Source organism: Mirounga leonina, unplaced genomic scaffold (genome assembly GCF_011800145.1).
Source record: "Mirounga leonina isolate KUSES-001 unplaced genomic scaffold, KU_Mleo_1.0 Mir_115, whole genome shotgun sequence".
Lineage (NCBI taxonomy): Eukaryota > Metazoa > Chordata > Mammalia > Carnivora > Phocidae > Mirounga > Mirounga leonina.
In genome coordinates, this window is record NW_023270268.1 from 22943999 (window position 1) to 22966514 (window position 22516).

The 22516-nt window shown below is 38.4% G+C and overlaps 1 protein-coding gene across 1 annotated transcript in view; it reads right to left on the reverse strand.

Annotated features, from left to right (window-relative positions):
• KCNH8 (potassium voltage-gated channel subfamily H member 8) overlaps window positions 1–22516 on the reverse strand; it is a 379220-nt gene that overhangs the window by 146108 nt on the left and 210596 nt on the right. The window contains exons 4-5 of the mRNA XM_034993931.1: window positions 12342–12469; window positions 7284–7524 (exon numbers count right to left, since the gene is read on the reverse strand). Of these exons, the coding sequence (XP_034849822.1) occupies window positions 7284–7524; window positions 12342–12469 (369 nt within the window). The remainder of the gene's footprint in view (window positions 1–7283; window positions 7525–12341; window positions 12470–22516) is intronic.

Consider the following 22516-nt stretch of genomic DNA (forward strand, 5'->3'; position numbering starts at 1 on the left):
CAGAAAGATTAATATGGAAGCAGCAGTTGTGCTGGGATGGGGGTGACTGGTTTGTTTTCTTTACTCCTTCTATTTTAAAATTTATGTAATTAACATGGTCTAAATGTCAATAGTGCCAGGGTTGAAAAACTACCTACCTACATGCCCATTTTACATGAACTTTAAAACCTTTCCATATAATTCAATCATAAAATGATGCAAACCATCCATACCCAAAAGACGAACTACCCCTAAAGAAATTTTTAGGTTTATTTATTCTGAAAAGCCTAAAGAAGCAACAATGAAACTGACAGTTTATTTGCAAAAATAAATGCAATTTTAGACTTTGCTTAAGTGTTTGAGTAGGTACTTTCAAGTCAACCTATTTGGGAGCCCCTAATAACAATAATGAAAATAGTACCTTACTGTTCAATGCACTCTTTTTTTCCCCGAGGCATTCTGACAATCAAAGTCTTTTCACTTTTGAGATAAGACAGTGGGTGTGTTACACTTCTGTGGGAATCTGAAGTGGCAGAGTAGTTTTCTGGGTTTTTTTGGTTGTTGTTAATGTTTAATTATTGCTGTATCCTCAGGTTTAAATTTATTCACCAGAAAATAGCTGGTCAGTAGCCAAGTGGGTACTGATTCATGTCCAGTCAATGGTTAATGCTCAATACAACACATTCCATTCATTCAGTACTCCAAATGTATTATCTGGGAATGTAGAAATTGGGATATTCTTGTAGTCGGGTTAAAAATGCCCACATGAGACAAAAATACCTAAAAATGTCCACATGGCTCAAATCTGAGCCATGGCTATGAATGCCATCTTGAGTTCCACTTATTAAGAGACCCTATTACTCAATCCAAGATCAATGTGAAGGGTAGGGATATGGGGGTACAGATATAGGGGTATACAGGTGTGCAGGTTTCCATTTGAAAGGAAGAGGGAGAACAAGAGAAATAATGTACATGAGGGTAGGAGAGGAAGAATAGGGCAGATGGAGGGAGAGAGGAAAAAGAAGGAGGGACTCAAATACTAAGAGACGAATGAATGCTAACTTAAGCCTTCCAAATATGTAGTCTGGGAATACCAGGATGCCCAAAGCATTTGGTGGTAAGATTTATTTGAATTCCTTCATGACCACAAAATTTCAACTTTATTTATTGTTAAAAACCTTTCCCTTCAGTATCCACGTCTGTATCTTTAATATTAGTCATCTGACTAAATGGGAAAATGACATATCTTTGCTTGCAATTTTCAGGAAAATGACTAAGTTGGGCTTTGCTTATGCAATGAAGTAGCAATAAAATGTCTATAGTCTTTCAGGTTCCACTGTAGTTTATATATTTTATCCTAACAGAAAAAGACACCCAAGAATGCTGAAAGAATTAAAGTATTTCTTTTTTTTTAAAGATTTTATTTATTTATTTGAGAAAGAGAGAGAGCACACAAGTCGGGGAGAGAGGCAGAGGGAGAGAGAGAAGCTGACTCCCTGCTCAGCAGGGATCCTGACCCTCGGCTCCATCCCAGGACCCTGGGATCATGCCCTGAGTGGAAGGCAGACACTTAACTGATTGAGCCACCCAGGTGCCCCAAGAATTAAAGTATTTCTTTTGAAGCTTGAATTTCTATCGAAGAGTAACAAACTGCAGTTGAATGGTATAAGAACATTACTCTTCACTTACACATTTAATGGGAAAAGGCATATTCATAAAGATTATGCACAACAAAGACAGGATTTGGAAAAAAGTTTTATAAAACAAACATGTATCTATAAATATTAGTAGAAATTGAACACAGGAGCGCCTGCGTGGCAGTCAGTTGGGCATCCAACTCTTGGTTTCAGCTCAGGTTGTGATCTCTGGGTCATGAGATCGAGCCCTGCCTTTGGGCTCTGCACTCAGGCATGGAGTCTGCTCAAAAGACCCTCTCTCCCTTGGCTTCCCCCTGCACGCGAGCTCTCTCTCTCTCTCCTCACATAAATAAATAAATCTTTTAAAAAAGAAGAAATTGAATACAGACCCAGTAAAATTATGAATTTGTTGAACAGAGAGAAGTCTCGTCAGGTAGGATAATCCATTACTCTAAAGCTAGTGATTAAGCCTTTAGCTAATGACTTCCTTCTCGACTGTTACTGGAAGCCTAGCTAGCGCCTTTCAGGCCTCATCAGAGCAGGGCAGGAAAAAGGACGAGGAGCTGAAATGAAGGTCAGCTTTTTTCCGTGTTCCTACAAGTGCTGATGGAAGATTGGATGGGAGATGCACCTGGAATGATGGCCTCTAATATTATTTGTGGTCATTGTAATGCATGCCAGATAAAGGATGCCTGACTTAGGTAGATGTGAGAGATCTTCTCGTAGCTTTTCTAAAAGGATGCTAAGGCAAATCTGTAGAAATAGCTATAAAAGCCTTAGATCCTTTAAGTGGTAAATAAGTCCCCAGACACTCGTGTTCTTGAAAGCTAAGGGATGTGGAATGTTCTGGTCTACCTTACTGCCACGATTAGCTGAACTTTCAGTTTGTATTAAAGAGTGCTTGTTTTCTGAAAAATAGTGGATATTAAAACAAACTGAAGAGACAGTCTTGGTGACATTATTGACAATACTTATCAGTATTGATTAAACAGTGAGTAAACTTATTTCTTGATACAATAACCTCACTAACTCCTCACAATAATGCTACTACCTATCGTACAAGTGAGTTTAGGGTTTTAGTCCTAGCTTGGTCAGTAATCAGCCAGATCTTGGATAAACTGCTTACTGTTTTCTCTCTTTTCCTTCCTATGTATAAACAGATACACCTGCTTTAATTATGTCACAAGGTTGTAATAATAATTAAATGATAGGAGGAAATAAAGATTCTGAGATAGCAAAATTTGGTGACATGTGAATGAATAGAAGCATGAATTAATAAGGCATTATGAAGGGAAAAAAATAAAACAACCAGAAATGAAAATATAAATATATGCTCACAAGATAAACTACCTGCAGAGGAGTTCTATTCATTAGTTGGGGTAAAGTCATTCGTAGGTAAGTAAATTGTGATCTAAAAGCATTAAACACCAGATGATGGTAGTGCTGATTAATGAATTAAAGTCAAACCTACATATTTCTAAAATGGTTCCCACCAAGAACCAGTGAAATAGAACTACCTAAATTAGCACGAAGCATAACCTTAAAACCATGACATTGAGGAAAAAATACCTTTTGAATATGTATGGGGTGTTTAGGTTGTCATATGAGCTGGGGAGCACTGGTGGTGTGTAGCTGGTAGTAAGGATGCTAGATGTTCATGGTCTACACGATGTATGATCTACACAATGTATGGTCTACACAGTGTATGACTGCCATTTATCCCACATGACTCTCCACTGTCCTTTTCTGACTAAGGGGAATATAGAGTAAACAGAAAGTACAATTTCATACCATGTTTCCTTTGACCTTTCTGAGGATTCTTAGAGAAACCAAGTCAGAGTTAGAGCTTTATGGCATGGTCTATGATTCTAGGGCTTTGTAATTATAACAGCTAATAAGAAGTATGTGCAAACCACATCCTAGATAGGCTCACAGTGGAATGGCAATAGAAAGAGCATTCTGTTCCTCTGGAAAGGATTTATCATTGAACCTCTGAAATGGCTCAGTGCAAGGGTTCACAGATGACAGAGCAGTGGTTTTTAAAAAAATTTAGAATAATATAGCTATCAATAACAAAATATCCAATTAACAGTGGCCCCAATAATAAGAACATCGTTATATCACTCAACCAGGAGTCCACATCATCTCCCCTATGTCTCTCCTCGTGTTTAAAGATGGCTGCAGTAACTAGTACCTCATACCCTTCCATCCACACATCCTAGGGGAAAGAAAGGAATAGGGACACAAATATTTTCCCCCATATGTCTCTCTTTTTTTTTCAGGGGAAAAATAATTTCCAAAAGATCTCATTGAAACAATCTCTATATATTCTATTGGATATAACTGGTCACATACTTACCCCTACACCTGAAACTGGCTAAGGGGACAGGAATTACCACTGGCTTGGAATTCTCCAAATTCATTCCCTGGGTCTGGGATCCTGCTGCCTGCACAAAATTAGGTTCTTTGGGTTTTTGATAAGGAAATGGGGTGATTATTGGACCTATGGGCATACCACAATTTTTGCCACCAAGATTTCAGAGATTAAAACTATTGATTTTTGCATTCATGGAAGAAAGAGAAGGAAGTTGGCACTTCTTTCTCTCATTTTCTGTCTCATTGCTATAAATAAAAGAAAGCAAGTTGAGTAGAATTTTTCAGAAAATGGAATCATATTGGTTATCAACCTTTAAGAAACCTGATCCGATTACCAGGAGATCTGAGTGTGCCATGAATTAGTTCTAGGGCCTGAGCATATCACTAGGGCTCAGTTTCCCACCCATAAAGTAAGAAAGACTAGATTAGATAAATTATTAGTAGGTCACTTCTCATTGTAAGTTTCTGTAAGGCTTTGAGTCAGCAGCTAAATTATACATGATGATTTTCAAACTTAAAGTAATTTTATAACCACTTTGTAACTTACAGTCAAACCTTGCGCCCTATTGATCCTAAAGAATTAATGTGGTTTACAAAGCAATTTATTTTAAGATTAAGAGAGTAGTTAGGAGAGATTCAAGCTTACCATTCATATTTATAGTTTGACTAGCATAATAACACTCAGATACTTTACTGTGAATTTATCAGGGAAGAATATTTTTAAGTCAGTCTTCTCAAAAGAGTACTACTAAGTGGCCTGGAGAAGAATGAGTTCAGAGGTAAAAATAACTTTAGGAGGTGCTGGATTAATCACAGTTAAACATTTCTTTATCATTGAATTTCTCAGAGAATTTATAAAGCTAATGAGCATTTTGAATCACCAAAAGAGATATATTATCTTCCAAGTTTCGTTTTGACTATATGTTCTTGTTTCACGGAACACTTCATTTTCCCCATTTAGAAAATAATCACATCCCCTTACATTTATATAGAGTGGTTCAAATAAGAAAATGTTTGGAAAGCATCATGTTTTGCTGTACGAAAGCCTTTCCTTCCCAAGCCTCTTTTTAAACTACTCTTTAACAGTTCTGACCCAGTTGATTATAAGATGCCAGTTTAATAACACTATTTTACAAATAGAAAAGAAACATGTTAAATATACATACAGATTTTGCCACACACAAGTCAAGAAGGGATCCCAGGCTGGGATCACTCTAAAACTGTTGGCAGCCAAAATCTCAAATTCTGAAGTAATCTTTATAGAAGGTAAGCTGCATAAAAACAGGAGTGAATTTCCATTTCTTTGTCATGCTGCTCGTAAGGAGTGGGTATTGCCTACCTAGAGGAACCTCTTGCTGCCCCAACATAGCAGAAATGTCAGTCACAAAGAACACAGAAGATTTAGGGGCAACTGGCGGGGGGCAAGCCAGACTCCCTTGGTTTAGTAGAAGAAAGCAGCCTTAAAAAAAAAAAAGTCAACCAACCAACTCAACCCCCCCAAATTGTATGAAACTTCTTTCTCATAAGTGTCAGTTCTGAGTGTCAAGTGTCATCATCTGCCAGTGAGCATGTAGTACAGAAGTGGCTTCTAAGCCCTTAGATTTTCAAATATCTAAGAACAAGAAAGAGTGGAAAGTTCAAGATATAACCGTGTCCCAATGACAGAGTTGTAAATAATATTATTATTAATAATGATATGAAATATTTGTTAAGTAGATACTCAGGCATAATAGACATGTTGAGTGACTGTTCATGTTCTTGAGAACTTTGAACGGGTCACAGGGAGTCTTTTTAGAGAGCTAATTTATGCGTGTGTCATGGGTGGGTAGGAGAAGACGTGGAAGGTTAGCAAAGAAAAAGATATAAAACCACAGTGGATTGGCCTATGGATACACCCAATTTGTTCCCAAGCTGGAATGTTGTTATTTGCCATTTACCAGTGATTTTATATCCCTTTACTACGGTTACACCTTTCCGATGAAGAATGGTTTAAGTAAAAAAAAAAAAAAAAAAGTAAAGATCTATTTCCTTGACTTTGTAGCCTTGCCGAGCTACCCAAGTAGACAACATTGCCATCTAGTGGTCTACACATACTACAGCCACCGTTTTTGGGGTGGGAGCCGGGGTCCTAACAGCTTGGAGGGAGGTTCCCAGTCAATGCAATGGTAATAGTGGTGCCAAAGCCACACCAAGAGCCTACAAACTCATCCAGAGAAAATGTGCTGACATTCAGTTAGAGCTTTACCAGCTCCACAGAGAAAAAAAGTACCATCACCACTGAAATAAGGGTTGGATTTGCCTCATTTATTTTCTTTCTTTGAACTTTTAAGATCCATTTCTCATTCCTTTGTTCACCTACATGCTTGAAAACATTTTCCGAACGTTTTTTCATCTTTACAATAAGGATGTTGCCCTGTATCACCATGACTAGGTAAAGAAGCAGGCATCAAGGTTACCAGTGATGGTCAAGAACTCCACAGGGGTAGATGAAAGGGACAAGGGACATTTCTGTACTACCTTTGCAATTTCCTGCGAATCTAACACACACACACACACACACACACACACACCCCCCTCTATAGGGAGTCAATCAAAGCCTTAATGGAGATATAGGATTTGTCTTAGAAGGAACAAGAAAGAGCTAGGCTTTGGTCTAAACAGATGAAGATTTAAGGGACAGGGAAATAGGAAGAGGCTTATGAGAGTGGAGCACAGACAGCTTCAGCTGAGGTTCCCAATATTCTAGAGATAAATATTTTTAGCAAGCATCCCTTGGGGCCGCTTTTTAAGTTAAAATCGGATACTCCCTGCTTCTCTTGATTGACTGGAAGGCTTATGTAATCCTTTGCTTCTGCAACCAGGCCACCTGTGGTAACAGCCACCAACATGCCAGAAAGGCATGGAAGGGGATGGAGAATCAAGCCCAAGACTGGACCATTATCAGACCACTGATAGGTTCTTGCCAAGCCCCCTCTTTGACCCTGTGCAATTAAGATCATGATGGATGCGAGAGTACCAACAAAATAGCCATTAAGTCTTTTTTAGCCTATTTTTGACAAAACAAGGATAGAAACACAAAACATGGGTTTAGATCTGTTTGACTAAAGGAACAGTGAGAAAGCTGGAAGAGGCAATTTTCAGAAATCCAAATATGTGCTTCTCCAAAATTTGCATCAGAGGCTTAGTCATGCCCATGCAGATGGATCTTAGTTCAAATTCATGTCAGAAAAATCTGGAACACACTTACTTCCTCTATGCAAATCCTCTAGGAAAGCAGCCGGTGGTTCTTACCTATAATAAAAAGAATCTCCACTGCAATGTCACTGACTGTTGTGCTCCGAGTCGTGGACAGGTCATCGTTGCCAATAAAGCAAACGTTGTAAGGTACAGTCACGGCAACATAAAACGTCGCCAACAGAATAAGCCAGTCCCAGCCGGCTTTAAAAGTGCTAAAATGCAAAAGTATGAATTTGGACTTTTTTGCATCCGAAACTTTATACTCCGGAAATGCTGGTTTATCTACAAAAACATTCTGTGGATAAAGACAAAAAGGAGAGAAGGGAGACACAACATTAGAAGCAAGGATCACACAGCCTTAAACACCCTTCTGTGAGGAGGATCATTCAGACACACAATGCCAACGTATTTTACAAGTGACTTTGAGAAGTTGGTGATGCAAAAGGTAGAGATGTACATACTAAAATTGGGCAAAGACCTTTGTTATAAGTAACAGGAATATGCAGAATTTAGTCATGAATGTTAAGTGAATAATCCAGACTTTGTTCGTCAAGAGCAAAAAGATCATTACCTAAAATGTCACCTATAAACATCCACAGTGGCAAGTATATTCCTATACACACTGGAAACACAAAGATGCATTCATATTCCTATTGTCATGGGGACATTCCATATACTTGTAGTTTTGAGATGACCGTCCTTATCTAAAGGGTATATTTGACCTGAAATTCTTCTAATAGTAGCAAAGTTACCATTTTTCTTCCCAGAAAGGATATAGAGATGTATGGTCAACATTCTATGGTTAACAGCTATTAAGAGTTATTCAAGTCATAGGAGGAGAAAGGCAGTGTTCACTGTGCAGCCGATTAAACGCAGAAGAATAGCTGGAGTTTTATAACTGCAAAAGCACTTCACTTTGAAGGCAGTCCCAAATTGATGAACAATTCTTTATTGCTATGAGACAAAGGGAGGCCCAACAATAGCATGTGTAGAAATTTGACAAACCTATGACCAGATACTTGCAGACCTTGCTTTGACCTCAATTAATGAGAAATACAAGGTCGGTAATGGAAATTTAAATTTGAAAGTTAAGCTGAATGAAGTGAACAGTTAAAAGTTTTGGAATACATGTGACTTGCAGGTCACAGTGTGTTTTCTTGTTTCAGCAATTGAAGAAAGGGCAAATTCATGTGGAATGTTCAGGGATTCCTGAAGTACTTGAGGATTCAAGAAAGGTCAGAGCCATCAGGAATACTTAGCTCTTTAGTGGTAACTATCAGTGACCAAATATTTTTGCTACCTTCATAGTAATGCACCCCCTGTCTTACCTTTTCCCCTTGGTAGGCATTCCCAACATGTTTCTACTTCCTGTTAATATTCTCACTCAACCCACACAGGCGCCTCTTAATGCCAGGATTTCATGGCGAGGGACTACTTCACTACTTCCAGAAGGTTCTTTGGATGCCCATCTGCCACTGCATCTCTGTTCCATTTAATTCCCTGAAACTTGACCTGCCTCTTTTGCCTCATTCTCTGGTTTCTGGAAACAAATGTAAAGGGTGGGCTTTGGCACAAAACTGGGAAGAGGAAGATGACATATCTGTTGGGCTTCTCATAAAGGTTTAGGTAGGTGCATAGGAGAAGAGAGAGTTAGGGTCGGTAAGTATTAATCACCTGAAGGTTGATAAGTACTTCTGCTTACGGAAGGACATGATGGATTCTTATATAAATTTTTTTTTTCAAATATAAGACATTAGTAGAAAAGCCATGGAGGAATACCTCAATTTCTATCGGAGTAAGTCTTTTGCTATCATATTATAGAGATTAAAACTTTACCTTGTTTGAGGGAGATGCCAGCTCTGGGAGAGAGGATTAGGAAAACTCAGGAAGTATTTTCTTTGGATTATGCTGATTACATAAAGCATTAGTGAGGCTGGCACAAAAAGTCAGCAATATATCAGTTTCATCCACAAGTCAGAAAATAATTCACACCATTTCATTTTTATAGGGTACTTAAAACATATTCCTTAAAATTATTTTAAAAGATACTAAGAATTCATTATACCTCAGATTAGGCTTAAATTGTGAAGGGTTTTTTAACTCAAATCCTGCACATTGTGACATGTTGACCTGAGTAAAAAAATAATTGCTCCTCTCCTCTTACACCAGATTCGTAGTTTTATAAAAAACCTTTTGAATGGAAGAAAATTTCTTATAATTGGAAAGTATGCTTTTAGCAAGTTGGGGGAAAACAGGTCTATTATTTATAACCCTGAAACACAGGGTTTGCCTAAGGAAAAATGCAAGCAACAATTCTCAATTTTAGTTATATATTATTTATTAATTTTGAAGCATATTCTTTAGTACCAATGGTGTTTTAGCTCTTTAACCTCTACGAATTATTGAAACACAATGATTAAAGCCAAAGCCTAACTAAGATAACTGTTTCCTAAACCATTTTTATAACTTTTCTTTGAAACTAACTTTTGAATGAGTAAAGAGATGGGAAAATATTTCTGTAATCACTGCACCAAGTCCCAGGAAAGCGTTTGCCTTGCCTTTTGAGGACCACTGGTATCCAGCTGGTAATAATCGGGCATTTAAAGCACTCTCCTTTCAAGTTCCCAAGGAGCTCATGTGATCTTTACATTTCCTTGCGTTAGAGACACGTGCATGCTCACATGGTCGTATAATACAGTAACAAATCAAAGAAAGCAGAAATTAAGTGCCTTTTCTAAGATGTACCAGGCAGTCAGAGCCAGGACTCAAAGGTGTTACATACTGATTCTCAAACCTGGCTAATGGCCTGATGGGTTCATTGGCCTATGGTTGAATCATATATTCCTATTCCACAGAACTGTATCAAAGCACCATGGCTTTGAGTCAGAAGATTCACAGCGGGGTCCCACATCCTGCTTCTACTTTTGAGATCTTGAATAAGTTCTTTTCCATCATTAAAATGGAATTAATAAAAAATCATATCTAGTACTGGCTTACTATAAAAATCAAATAATATGATGTAAATACAAGGAATTTGTAAATAGGAAAGAGTTGTAAAAATATTGAGAATTTGTGTGTAAATGTTATTTTAACCAGAATTCCCCCAAAATAGATTGTTCAGCTGATAAACGATCCAGATCATTTTTTCCTCTTCTTCCTTCTCTCTTCCTGCTGTCTTTTGCCATTCTACTCTGTTCTCCTTGAAAAGAGAAAGAGAACAGGGCCAGTCCTGAGTTTACACATTACTTTTAGAAGTAAGATATTACATGTATGTTGGAGTCATTTCGTTGATTAGACATCCTTATTTCTAGGTATTATTTTAATGTTCCCCCCTCCCATATTTGTATTTTTTAAATGGTTGGCAATTTAGCAAATTAGCTAAGCAGTGGGAATTATGATTTTTTAAATTAGATTTTTAAGTACTGTTCTGTACTTTGTTGGATCTAAAGGGAAAAACAGCATGTTCAGCAAACACATTTTGAAGCTTAGTAATACTTGCTATGTTTAAATGATTTTCAGCTAAAGGGCAGAAGACAGTGTCAGCTTTCAGCATTATAGAATCTCTGGCTAATATTTGTTTAGGTGCTTTGTTGGTTGACCTGCATAGAGTCAAGCCCAGATGCGGTTACCTTTGTTTCTTCCTGGAACTTGTTTAATGTCGCTAAGGCTAGCTTAGTAACTGAAGGGAGTTGTAAATAGGAACCAGTGGAAGGAGGCCTAGATCAAGAGGTGTGCACTCTTTCAAGTCTATCCCTGGACTCTCAGCAAATCAGTGGACACCAAGGCACAGGTATCCCCAGAAAATCTTTATACTAAGTCAGGCCAAAATAAGCGGTGTGTGGCTCTTAATGGTGGTGCCTGGCAGATCGGCACCTGCATGGGTGATGGTCCTAGAGCACAAAAGGATCAAAGCAGCCTGTTCTGGTTTCCAGAAAGAAATCACACTGCAGCAGAGCTAGCTTTGCAGAACTTTCTTGTCAGATCTCCCCCTCGGCCTTGGCTCAGGCATCTTTCTTTGTTCACTACAGAGAAGCGGATACTTTGTATGTCTGATACATGGCTGTTTTACCGGCACATGCGTATTAGCTAGTCTCCAGCTTTCTATGTAGAAAGTAAGATGCCAAAGAAACCCCTTGTGTCCCTAACTCCCAGAACTTCTGGATCTTGGATTGATTCCAAAATAGCTCTGTCTGTTTGATGTGACTTTTTCTAATGTCGCTGGTAAATTAGGCCCTGAGTATTTGTATCTACCACCCATAGTCACACAGCCCACAAAGATGTTACGTTCTGAAGACTCCACAATGCACGTTAATTATATCACCATCATTTGAAAAAGTATCTCTAAATATCTATAACTAAACAGACAAAGAGTTCTGGGTTTCTCAGTGACATCTCTCAGTGCTGAGAACTAATTATAAAATTCATGTGAAATCCTGTAAGATGTGTGTAATGTAAAACTCTGCAAAGGATCACCTTTTTGAAGCCCAGTTATTTGCTGTGGCTTTTGACAGACAAGTACTAGATTTCAGAAAGTAGCCCTACTGTCATTTAGTAGGAGTGCAACTTTTGACAAAACCGTATGATATAAGGCATAGAATTTCAAATCCAATATTCCGTTGTGTGACATTTCCAACTCTATTTTGTACAAGATGTGAATTTTTAAATGGAGTAATGACTTTGATTTGTTCATGGTCCTCCTGGATAAAAGCATTAAGTGAAATTAGATAAAATGCAAAATAAATGGAACTAAAATTAAATTTGAGAAATTTTAATCAACAAACTATGAATGTGTAATAGGACTTGGTGCATCATCTTGTTCATAAAATGTACCCAGTATGTCACCATTCACAGTGTCCCCTGTACCATATTGTACTGACTACAGTAATATTCTAATCTCTGTGCTGTGATAACACTATGATTAAGCACTTTTATTGCAGAAATGCTTCATGATTGCTGACCTTTTCTAGTTTACTCTTTATAGGAAAGCACAAACCAAAGTGCAAAAAAATCTAGGAAAACCAATAAATGAGTAATTGGAGCCTTTCTTTAGTGAATCAAATATTGGCACCAGGGGAAGCTCTAACATTCATAGTGTACTCACATACCACCTACATTATTTATTTTCAATTTGTTCTTTTCTCTTCTTTGCAGGTGCCCAGAGATGTGATAAAGGACCGCTCGGCTCCGTCTCCGGGCTGAGTCAAGGTGGGTCCCTGCTCTTGATCTTCCTTTGGCTTTATCTGGGGGAAAATAAAACTCATTAAGCACCAATGAATGCATCATTTCATCCTAAGAAAGTCAAGTTTTGACAGTTCCTTTTCAAGACACATAGTACACGTTTTTCAGCACTTAAAATTATCTGTGAGCTCCTAATGACATTTATTTAATTGTAGTCCTTTACAGTTTATATATTTTTGTCATCATATTAGCTGCATAATTTTTTAAATTACAGTAAAGCATACAGGAGCATAGAAGAAATTTCAAACAGTTCAGAAAAACATTAAATCAAAAGTCAAAAAATATTACTCCTATCTTCCTGCTATTCCACATTCATATCCCTAATTCAGCTCCCAATATTTTTTCTTGATACTTTTCCAGAAAAATATCTAATATATACGCTATATCAACATTTATATTTATTCTTCTTTGTATAAATGGAAGTTTTCAAGAAAGCCTCTTTTTTTTCAAAGATTTTATTTATTTATTTATTTATTTATTTATTTATTTATTTATTTGAGAGAGCATGAGAGAGAGAGAACATGAGCGGGGGGAGAGGAAGAGAGAGCGGGAGAAGCAGACTCCCCGTGGAGCAGGGAACCTGACATGGCTAAATTCCGGGACCCCAGGATCACGACCTGAGCAGAAGGCAGGCACTTAACCACTTAACCAACTGAGCCACCCAGGCGCCCCATAAAAACTCTTTATTTAATCTTTTTTTCACATCAACGTAACTTGTAAATCATTCTAAATATGCACACTATTTGCACTTATTTTTATGAAGTCTATTCATATTATTTTTGTCAATATTAAAGTTACATTAGTATTTTTTTATTTATTTGTAAGAGCTCTTTGTGTACTAATTGCCATTTTCTTATATGTGCTGCCAACAGTGCTCCCATTTTGTTACTTGTCTTTGAATTTTACTTATTCAGTATAGAAATTTTTAATTTTTATGTTGTCAGATTTAATGATGTACCCATTGTGGTGTCTAAACCTTATGTCCTGCATATAGCCAAACTGCCATCACTAAAAAATTGTTTTAAAAAAATCTATGCATGCTTTCTTCCGACATCTTTATGTCTTTTTTATTTTTGGCATTTAAATCTTTAATCCAATTGGACTCTATTTCAGTAAAATGAGGTATATATCCAGGTATTTTATTTTCTTCCCAAAGGGCTACTGTCCAGGAGGAAAAAAACATGTTATATGACATTAAGAAACACTTTGTCTTTATTTGGTCAGTCGATCAACATACAATTTCATCCTAAATAAATTGTATCTATGTTACAGTGGCTGCAAAATATAAAAATTAAAAACTATTATTTACTTAAGCTTCATCATCCAATCTCTATAGCATTACAAAGGCTCTTTGATTTTTCTCTGTCATAAAAATGATGTGGTTTGGTTGCTACCATGGGGAAACCATATAACTATTATTGATAGCTATTGTGTGCCTGGCTTTGTTCTATTGATTATTTCAATTAATCCTTATGAATATCCAGTGAGATTAGTTTTAATATCCTCCATTTACAGATGAGAAAACGGAAAGGCTTACTAGGATCACGCAGCTAGTAAGGAACAGAGGCAAGATGTGAAGCCTGACTGGTTGAAAGTCCCTACTCCTCCCACACGGAGCATGGAGCAGGAAAACTGCCTGGTGTTGAGTGTCACTTAGACTAATGTGGATGGTTGTCCCGACCCATCTGAGCTTGGACTCCAAATCTTTCAAGGGCTTTAACCACAACCAATTCCCACTCTATCCTGGCATGCTTTTAACGACCAGAAAGTCGGGTGTTTTATTCCCTGCAAAAGTCTAATCTGATGTTACCTGGTTTTGTTTTGTTTTTTAAATTGTTCATGTTTTGCCTCTTATTTTGAAAGAATGTTTAAAATAAAATATGATACATTACTATAGGCTTGAATCACTAAACACATATTAAGAAACACAAAACACAACATCAAAAGGGGCACTTTTTTTTTGAAACTCATGGCTTGACAAGCACATGTTGTTATACTGTTAAAGGTTAAGATCATGTGTTTGTGTGTTCATGTTTTCGGTCTACACAGAACTCTTGAACACTGTATTTGAAAATGTAATTATTAATCCAGCAGGGAGTAAATTTGAATATATTTAAATATAAAAACTGCAAGAGTTTTAAAACAATGTCTACAGGAATATAGTGGGAAGGCCAGGGGGCTGCTTCTGCTGTATCAGCTGGTATCAAAATGCCAGGTGGAATTACAATGTGACTCCCAAGTGGACCAGATTAGAGACATTAATGACAGATAATAAGCCAATTCCCTTCAGTGGAGAAATCTAATTAATAGTTGAGATTTTCCAAAGGAAACAACAGCAATTTTATAGTCTTAAAAAAGGGTCCCTCAAAGGGAAATATCCAAAAAAAAACCCAAAACTTATCTGTCTTGATCTTGGCTCTAAATGGAAGAAAAGAAGAAGTCTTCCTTGAAAACTTTTCATTACAGTCTAATCCTTGTGCAGGATTGAAGTTGAAAATCATTCTACCTATGCGATCTAAAAATCTCCCAAGCAGCGGAAGTTCTTTCTGCCCACAGGTCCTGTTCCTGTGCGTTAATAAAACCCCCTTTTTACACTGAAGAAGAAAATAAATAAAGCAAAATAAAATAAAATAAAATCTCCCAAGCAGAGAAATGAATTTAAAATGCTCCTGGGTTGATGGCTCCTGACTGAAAAAAAAAAAAAAAAAAAAAGAAATCACAACTAGAATAGGGAACAACTTATTTTTAAAAATATATATAAAGTACTCATGACAGCAATATTTGTAAGTTGCACATATACACAAACACATAAACATATATATATGTAACACAGACATGTGTGTTTGTGCATATAACTAGAATAAGCCAAATGTTCATAGACAAAAAGATGTATAAACAAACTGTGGTAGAGTTATGACATAGAATATTAAAATTCTATTAATGGACATATGTGGAAATAAATGGAAAATGAATGAAATAGTGTCCACCTGTTAGCATAGAAATATCTCGAAAACATAATAATGAGTACAAAAGCAGGGAATAGAACACAGACAACAAGGCAACATATTTATAGTGTTCACACACATGCAAAACTAAGTAACATAGGTTTAGGGGAATGTATGTGCTGTAAAACTACACATAATCAACACACATACATGTGTGTTATAATTGGATCCAGGGGCACCTGAGCAGTGCAGTCAGTTAAACATCTGACTCCTGGTTTCAACTGGTCACGATCTCAGGGTCATGAGATCGAGTCCCAAGTCGGGCTCCGGGCTCAGTGTAGAGTATGCTTCAGGTTTTCTCTCCCTCTCCCTCGTCCCTCCCGCTTGTGTTCTCTCTCTCTCTCAAATATATAAAATGTTAAAAAAAAAAAAGAAAAAAAGAGTGGATCCAGGAAACTAACTTATACATATATTATATATATTGTATTTTTTAATAAAAAATATTTCACAACAAATAAAAGATAAGACTAAAGTGGTATCAGATCACTTAACTGTGGGAACTGTGTCAATTCTTTGGTGTGGTGGCCAGGTTGGGGGGTGGTAATCAATTGCTTAAGAAAAATGACTTAGGGTTAAAATCTGAAAAAGGATTATTTGTTAATAAAACAAGGTGAGGGGTAGCAGAGGGAGGAACATTTCTGACAGAGCAAATAAAATGTATGAGGGCTTTGGGCATAAAAGAGCTCAGCATCCCTGAAAAACTGAAAGAAGTCCAGGAGAGTTGGCATAGGGAGAACAGGAGAAAACGAAGTAAAGGGGGAAATGAGGAGGTAGACAGATCACCCATCACCCAGGGCCTCTGAGGCCACATTAAGAATTTTGTTTTTTACCCTAAGTGCAATGGTAAAAGTATTAATCAGGGAACAGCTTAGGCTTGAATGACTCTCTTGAATAAGAAAATGACTCTCTCTCTTTCTATGTGTGGGTCTGTGTGTCTGTCTCACTCTCTTCTTTCCTGTAATACAGCAGAGGAGAGCACACTAAAGTGGTGGAGCAGCTCTGCCATCCTTCACTAGCGGCCTCCATCTCTGAGTCCAAGGCAGCTCCCGTGGGGGAACAGGAAGAGGAAGTAAGTAGAAGGCATGAAGCTTTCCCATCCTTTACTCACCCCGTATTAGCCACACCTGGCTACAAAGAGGTGAGGAAAGAGAGCCACTAGCTGGGCAACCTTGTTCCCTGTTGAATCTCTGTTGTAAGCTGGAGAGGGTTCTATTATTAATGGATGAGTTCTGGGGGATAGTTAACAGTTCTGGCACTGAAACCATAGCAAGGTTTTAAGCGTTCAAATGCCACAAGAAAATCTGAGTATTCAAAATAACACATTAACCTGCAGTGAGGAAACTGATTAGAAAGAGTCAATAGAGGTCATTAGGAATCACCCAGGCAGCGATTTTAGGAGGTCTGTGGAAACAGGCCCTAGCAGTGAAGGTGGGACATGGCTGACACGTTCGAAATATATTTAGAGAAAAGCTGCATGTCTTTGTCACTTAATAGATTATGAAATTATCTTGCAAGACAGCGAAAGGAGAAAATCTAGACCCTCCAAAACATGATGGGCCGACTGTGAGCCTAAAAAGAGCTTGAAAAAGAGAAATACAAAAAGGAGGGAAAGGATAGTTGTGGTGTCAGAGAATCTGAGGGAGAAGAAGGGTCCAAGAAAGAGAGAGGCCATGGTGTCTGCACACCTCACTTGGAGTGATTCTCCTCAGCTGGAAGAGACACCCCATCCCTCTCTTTTAATAGGAAGGAAGGAGGACACTGATTGCATATATATGGAGGTGAACATATAGGTTTCATGGCAGGAAGATGAAATAGCTCCTGTCTGAGAGATTCTTTCTTTCTTTCTTCCTTTTTCTTCCCTCCCTCCCCTCCTCTTCCCCCGGTGCCCCCTCCTCTCTCCCCTCCCCTAGCCTTTCCTTCTTTTCTTCTCCCTTTCTTTATTTCTCTGTTCCTTTTTGTTCTCACTGACTTTGGCGGTGAAGTCAAATGCTGAGGATGAGGGGTAATTAGTAGGAGCTGGTAGTTTGAAGACAAGAAGGAATGCTTGAAATATTTGTTGTAGAGGATGGGCTGTCAAGCCCAGTAAGGAAAGTGATAAATTTGTTGGGGAATTTGCCCCATTTGAGTCTGCTAAAAATAAATTTAGAGTGATTTCCATCCTCCCTAACACAAGTATTATACCAGCAGTTCACAGCCACTTGTGTTTAGGCCAAAGAAAACGTATTGTTGGTCCTTTTGAGTTTGCAGCTTTGTCAGATGGATATAGAGAAAATATGGAGATGCAAGAGAGTTTAGGGTCTATGCACAAGAGACTTTAAAATGATGATATATGAGGGTGCCTGGGTGGCTCAGTTGGTTAAGCGACTGCCTTCGGCTCAGGTCATGATCCTGGAGTCCTTGGATCGAGTCCCGCATCGGGCTCCCTGCTCAGCGGGGAGTCTGCTTCGTCCTCTGACCCTCCTCCCTCTCATGTGATTGCTCTCTCTCATTCTCTCTCTCTCAAATAAATAAATAAAATCTTTAAAATAAAATAAAATGATGATATATGAGTGCTAAGGCAGAAGGAAAATGAAAACAGTAGTGAACTAACAAAAGGAAGAAGATGAAGATTCCAGTGACCTGTACATCATCAGCAGCTCAAAAAAGGTAAATGAGTAACATATAAGGGGAGGAGGTACTATGTCTGTAAGCAGTACGATCACGAAGCAATTTCAGTTACTGAGCAATACCGGTAACTTCAAGGAAAAAAATTAAAAGTTACGTTTACACTCCAGGGAGTTAGACCTTCTCAACAAAACATTATGTATTAGCAATATTCCCTTAACCCTTCTCATGTTCTAGGCATCAGGCTAGGAATGTTGTCTTGGTTCTCATTTCATCCTCACTTTGTAAGGCATCAATTTTTCGATTTATTGCAAAGCAAATGAAAGGTCAGAGAAATCCTGTGACTTGCCCAAATTCAAAATGGGTGGACTGCTTAATATTTGAATCCTGAATAATCTTCCTTGAAATCTTGTGTTCTTTCCACCTCACCATAGATTATGGACAACTAGGCAGTAGCCTCTAATGAGATGTTCTCACCTCCCTGTGTCATCCAGTTGGGTCAGAATGGGTCTATCTCCTAGATAGGCATTATTTCCTCTGCTGTCTTTTCTCCCATTTTGCTCTTTCCTTTGCATCACGAAAGACACACACTGGAACACACACCGCCTTAGTTGTCACTTTTAGGCTCCATGTCCTTCCCACTTCCCCTCACATCTCCTTTTACATTGTAAAATACTTTTATAATATATTGGTTTATATTCGAGCATATATGTATTCCCATTTAGATAGTAAGGCAGAGACTTCTGATTTAAGATGGCTAAAAAAAAAAACAACAACAACAAAAAAAACTCCCCCTTATTTAAAAAATTATAAGAAGAACATAAAAAAATCATGAATTTTTATGCTTTAAATTCTATAATGTTGAAAGTGAAAAATGGTTAAAAACCACAAAGAAATCTTAAAAACTAAAATCAGAGTGAAATCATTTCACTGTCTCAAAAATTGATAGGTCATGGTGGCAATAAATTAAAATTATAGAGAAATTTAATTATTTAGTATTTATTTTCTGTATTTATTTATAATTTATTTATTTATATTTTACTTATTTATATTAATTAATCTATAGTTAATGAACATATATCTATGGTTCCATCCAACATGGAATGCCCATTATTTTCACATGCTTGTGGAAATTTCACAACAATTGATTTTGTTCTGCAAAGACAATTTCTAAAGTATCCTAAAATGTAGAAGTCATGTGCATAAAAAAACCTTCCACCTATTTCTAACTCTCATCATTTGGATTTTTTAAAATCCTATATAACTCTTGATTTTAAAAGAAATTAGTAACTGAAATTACAGACTTTTGGAAGTGAACAAATATTGTTTTAGAAAATAATCTTGGTGGGGCGCCTAAGTGGCTCAGTTGTTAAGTGTCTGCCTTCAGCTCAAGTCAGGATCCCAGGGTTCTGAGATAGAGCCCCGCATCGGGCTCCCTGCTCGGCGGGAAGCCTGATTCTCCCTCTCCCACTCCCCCTGCTTGTGTTCCCTCTCTTGCTGTCTCTGTCAAATAAATAAATAAAACCTTTAAAAAAATAAATAAAAAATAAACAATGTTGGGGCACCTGGGTGGCTCAGTTAAGCATCTAACTCTTGGTTTCAGCTAAGGTCATGATCTCAGGGTTGTGGGACTGAGCCCCACGTTGGGCTCTGCGCTCAGAGTGCAGTCTGCTTCAAATTCTTTCTCCCTTTCCCACTGCCCCTCTCCCCTCAAATAAATAAATAAAATCTTTTTTTTTAAAGATTTTATTTATTTATTTGCCAGAGAGAATGAGAGACAGAGAGCACGAGAGGGAGGAGGGTCAGAGGGAGAAGCAGACTCCCTGCTGAGCAGGGAGCCCGATGTGGGACTCGATCCAGGGACTCCAGGATCATGACCTGAGCCGAAGGCAGTCGCTTAACTGACTGAGCCACCCAGGCGCCCAATAAATAAATCTTTAAAAAAAATAATAAATAAACAATGTTACCAAGAGTATTTGATATCCAAACCCAATGAATGTGAGTGAAGATGGATCAGAGGAAAATTAATACTTAAAGTACATGTGTTCTAAAAGTTATCATATAAAAATATCCAGTACATAGAGCAAAATAAATATTTAAAATGTAAAATATGTAGAACTTTTCTTCAGGACACAAAATATAATTATTTACAAAGAGAAAGCCAAATGGGGGGGGGCGGAGCAAGATGGGGAGGAGTAGGAGACCTGGATTTTGTCTCCTCTCAGGAATCCAGCTGGATAGGGATCAAACCATTCGGAACACCTACAAACTCAACAGGAGATCGAAGAAAAGAAGAGCAACAACTCTCTCATCAGAAAAGTGACCACTTTCTGGAAGGTAGGACGTGCGGAGAAGTGAATCCGAGGCGATATTCGGGAGGATAGATGGCGGGAGAGGGGCCTCCGTCGGCCGCTTCTGGCAAATGATAGAACCACGGAGCAAAAAATCGGAACTTTTAAGTCTGCTCCGCTGAGGGACGTCACTCTGGTGGCTAAGCGGGGGGTGGAACCCTCCGGGACAGTGTGGGCTCAGGACCCTCGGGGTCACAGAAAGACCGGGGGTGCCTGAGTGCGGCAGAGCTCCCAGGTAACGGAGCAGGGAAGCCGGCTGCAGAGGCGGAGCCCAGGCGCGGGCTCTCAGCTCGGGGTCGCCATAAACCGTGATCCGTGGCACAGTCGGGCCACTGCTCCTCCAGCAGGGACCCAACAAGCGGCAGATCCGGGGAGACTCCCCTTCCTCCCCCGGGAGGAGCCGCGCGGGAGCGCACCGCAGGGGTCTGCTGGGTTTGGAGACTCCACCCGGGGTCGGGTGCCAGAGATAGAAACGCGCGGTCACAGGCCGGGGGAGCACGGAGTGCGGCCGGAGACCGGGGAGACGGGAGTGACTGACGGCTTTTCTCTGGGGGCTCACTGAGGAGCGGGGCCCCGAGTTCTCGGCTCCTCCGGGGCGGAGATTGGGAGGCTGCCATTTTCACTCTCCGCCTCCAAAGCTGTAGGGAAAGCTCACAGGGAACAAAACCCCGGAGAGCAAACCCGAGCAGATTACTTAGCCGGGAGGGGGCAAGGGTGGGACAATTCCGCCTCCAGCAAAGACATTTGGAAACCACGGCAACAGGCCCCTCCCCAGAAGATCAGCGAGAACAGCCAGCCAAGACCAAGTTTACTGATCAATGAGAATGGCAGAACTCCAGCGCGAGGGGAATACTGCACATAGAATTCATGGCTTTTTTACCATGATTCTTCAGTCTTTCAAAGTTAATTTTTTTTTAACTGTCTTTTCTTCTTTTTTTTTTTTTTGAATTTTTCTTTATCCCTTTTTCAACCAACATCTTATCAATCCCTTTTTTTAAAAAACATTTTTATTTTTCATTTTTTAGAGTCATATTCTATCCCTTCATAGTAGTTACCCATATTTATGGCTTATATATATATAAGTTGTTCTCTCTTTAAAATTTTGAGATAGTTTCTTCTAACAGATTAAAATATACCCTAAATCTCTAGTATATGGTGTTTTCTATTCCCCTGCCTGATCACATTCTCTCCCTTTTTTTTCTCTTTTTCTTTTTTTAAATCCTCTTCTTTCTTTTTTCAAACAACTTCTTATCAATTCCTTTTATAAAATTTTTTATAATTTCCATCTTTACAGTCATATTCCATCCCTTCATCATATCAACCCTTATTTTTGTACATATATAAGTTTTTCTTTCTTTAAACTTTTGGGAGGCACTTTCTTCTAAAAGACCAAAATACACCCCAAATCTAGTGTGTGGCACTGATCTATATACCAGCCTGATCATATTTGATCACATTCTGGTTTTATTTTGTTGTTGTTGTTTTGTTTTGTTTGTTTTTGTTTTTATCTTTATCTTTTTCTTTTTCTGTTCTTTGTCTTTTTTCTCTCTTTCCGTTTCTTGTTCCACTGCTTCAGGTCTTTTCTGATTTGTTTAGAGTATATTTTCTGGGGACGTTGTTACTCTGCTAGCATTTTGTTCTCTCATTAATCTATTCTCCTCTACACAAAATGACAAGATGGAAAAAATCACCTCAACAAAAAGAACAAGAGGTAGTACCAACTGCCAGGGACCTACTGAATACGGACATTAGTATGATGTCCGATCTAGAGTTCAGAATCATCACTTTAAAGATACTAGCTGGGCTTGAAAAAAATATGGAAGTTATTAGAGAAACGCTTTCTGGAGAAGTAAAAGAGCTAAAATCCAACCAAGTAGAAATCAAAAAGGCTATTAATGAGGTGCAGTCAAAAATGGGGGCGCTAACTGCTAGAATAAATGAGGCAGAAGAGAGAATCAGTAATATAGAAGATGAAATGATGGAAAATAAAGAAGCTGAGAAAAAGAGAGATAAACAACTACTGGATCACGAGGGCAGAATTCGAGAGATAAGCGATACCTTAAGATGAAACAACATTAGAATAATTGGG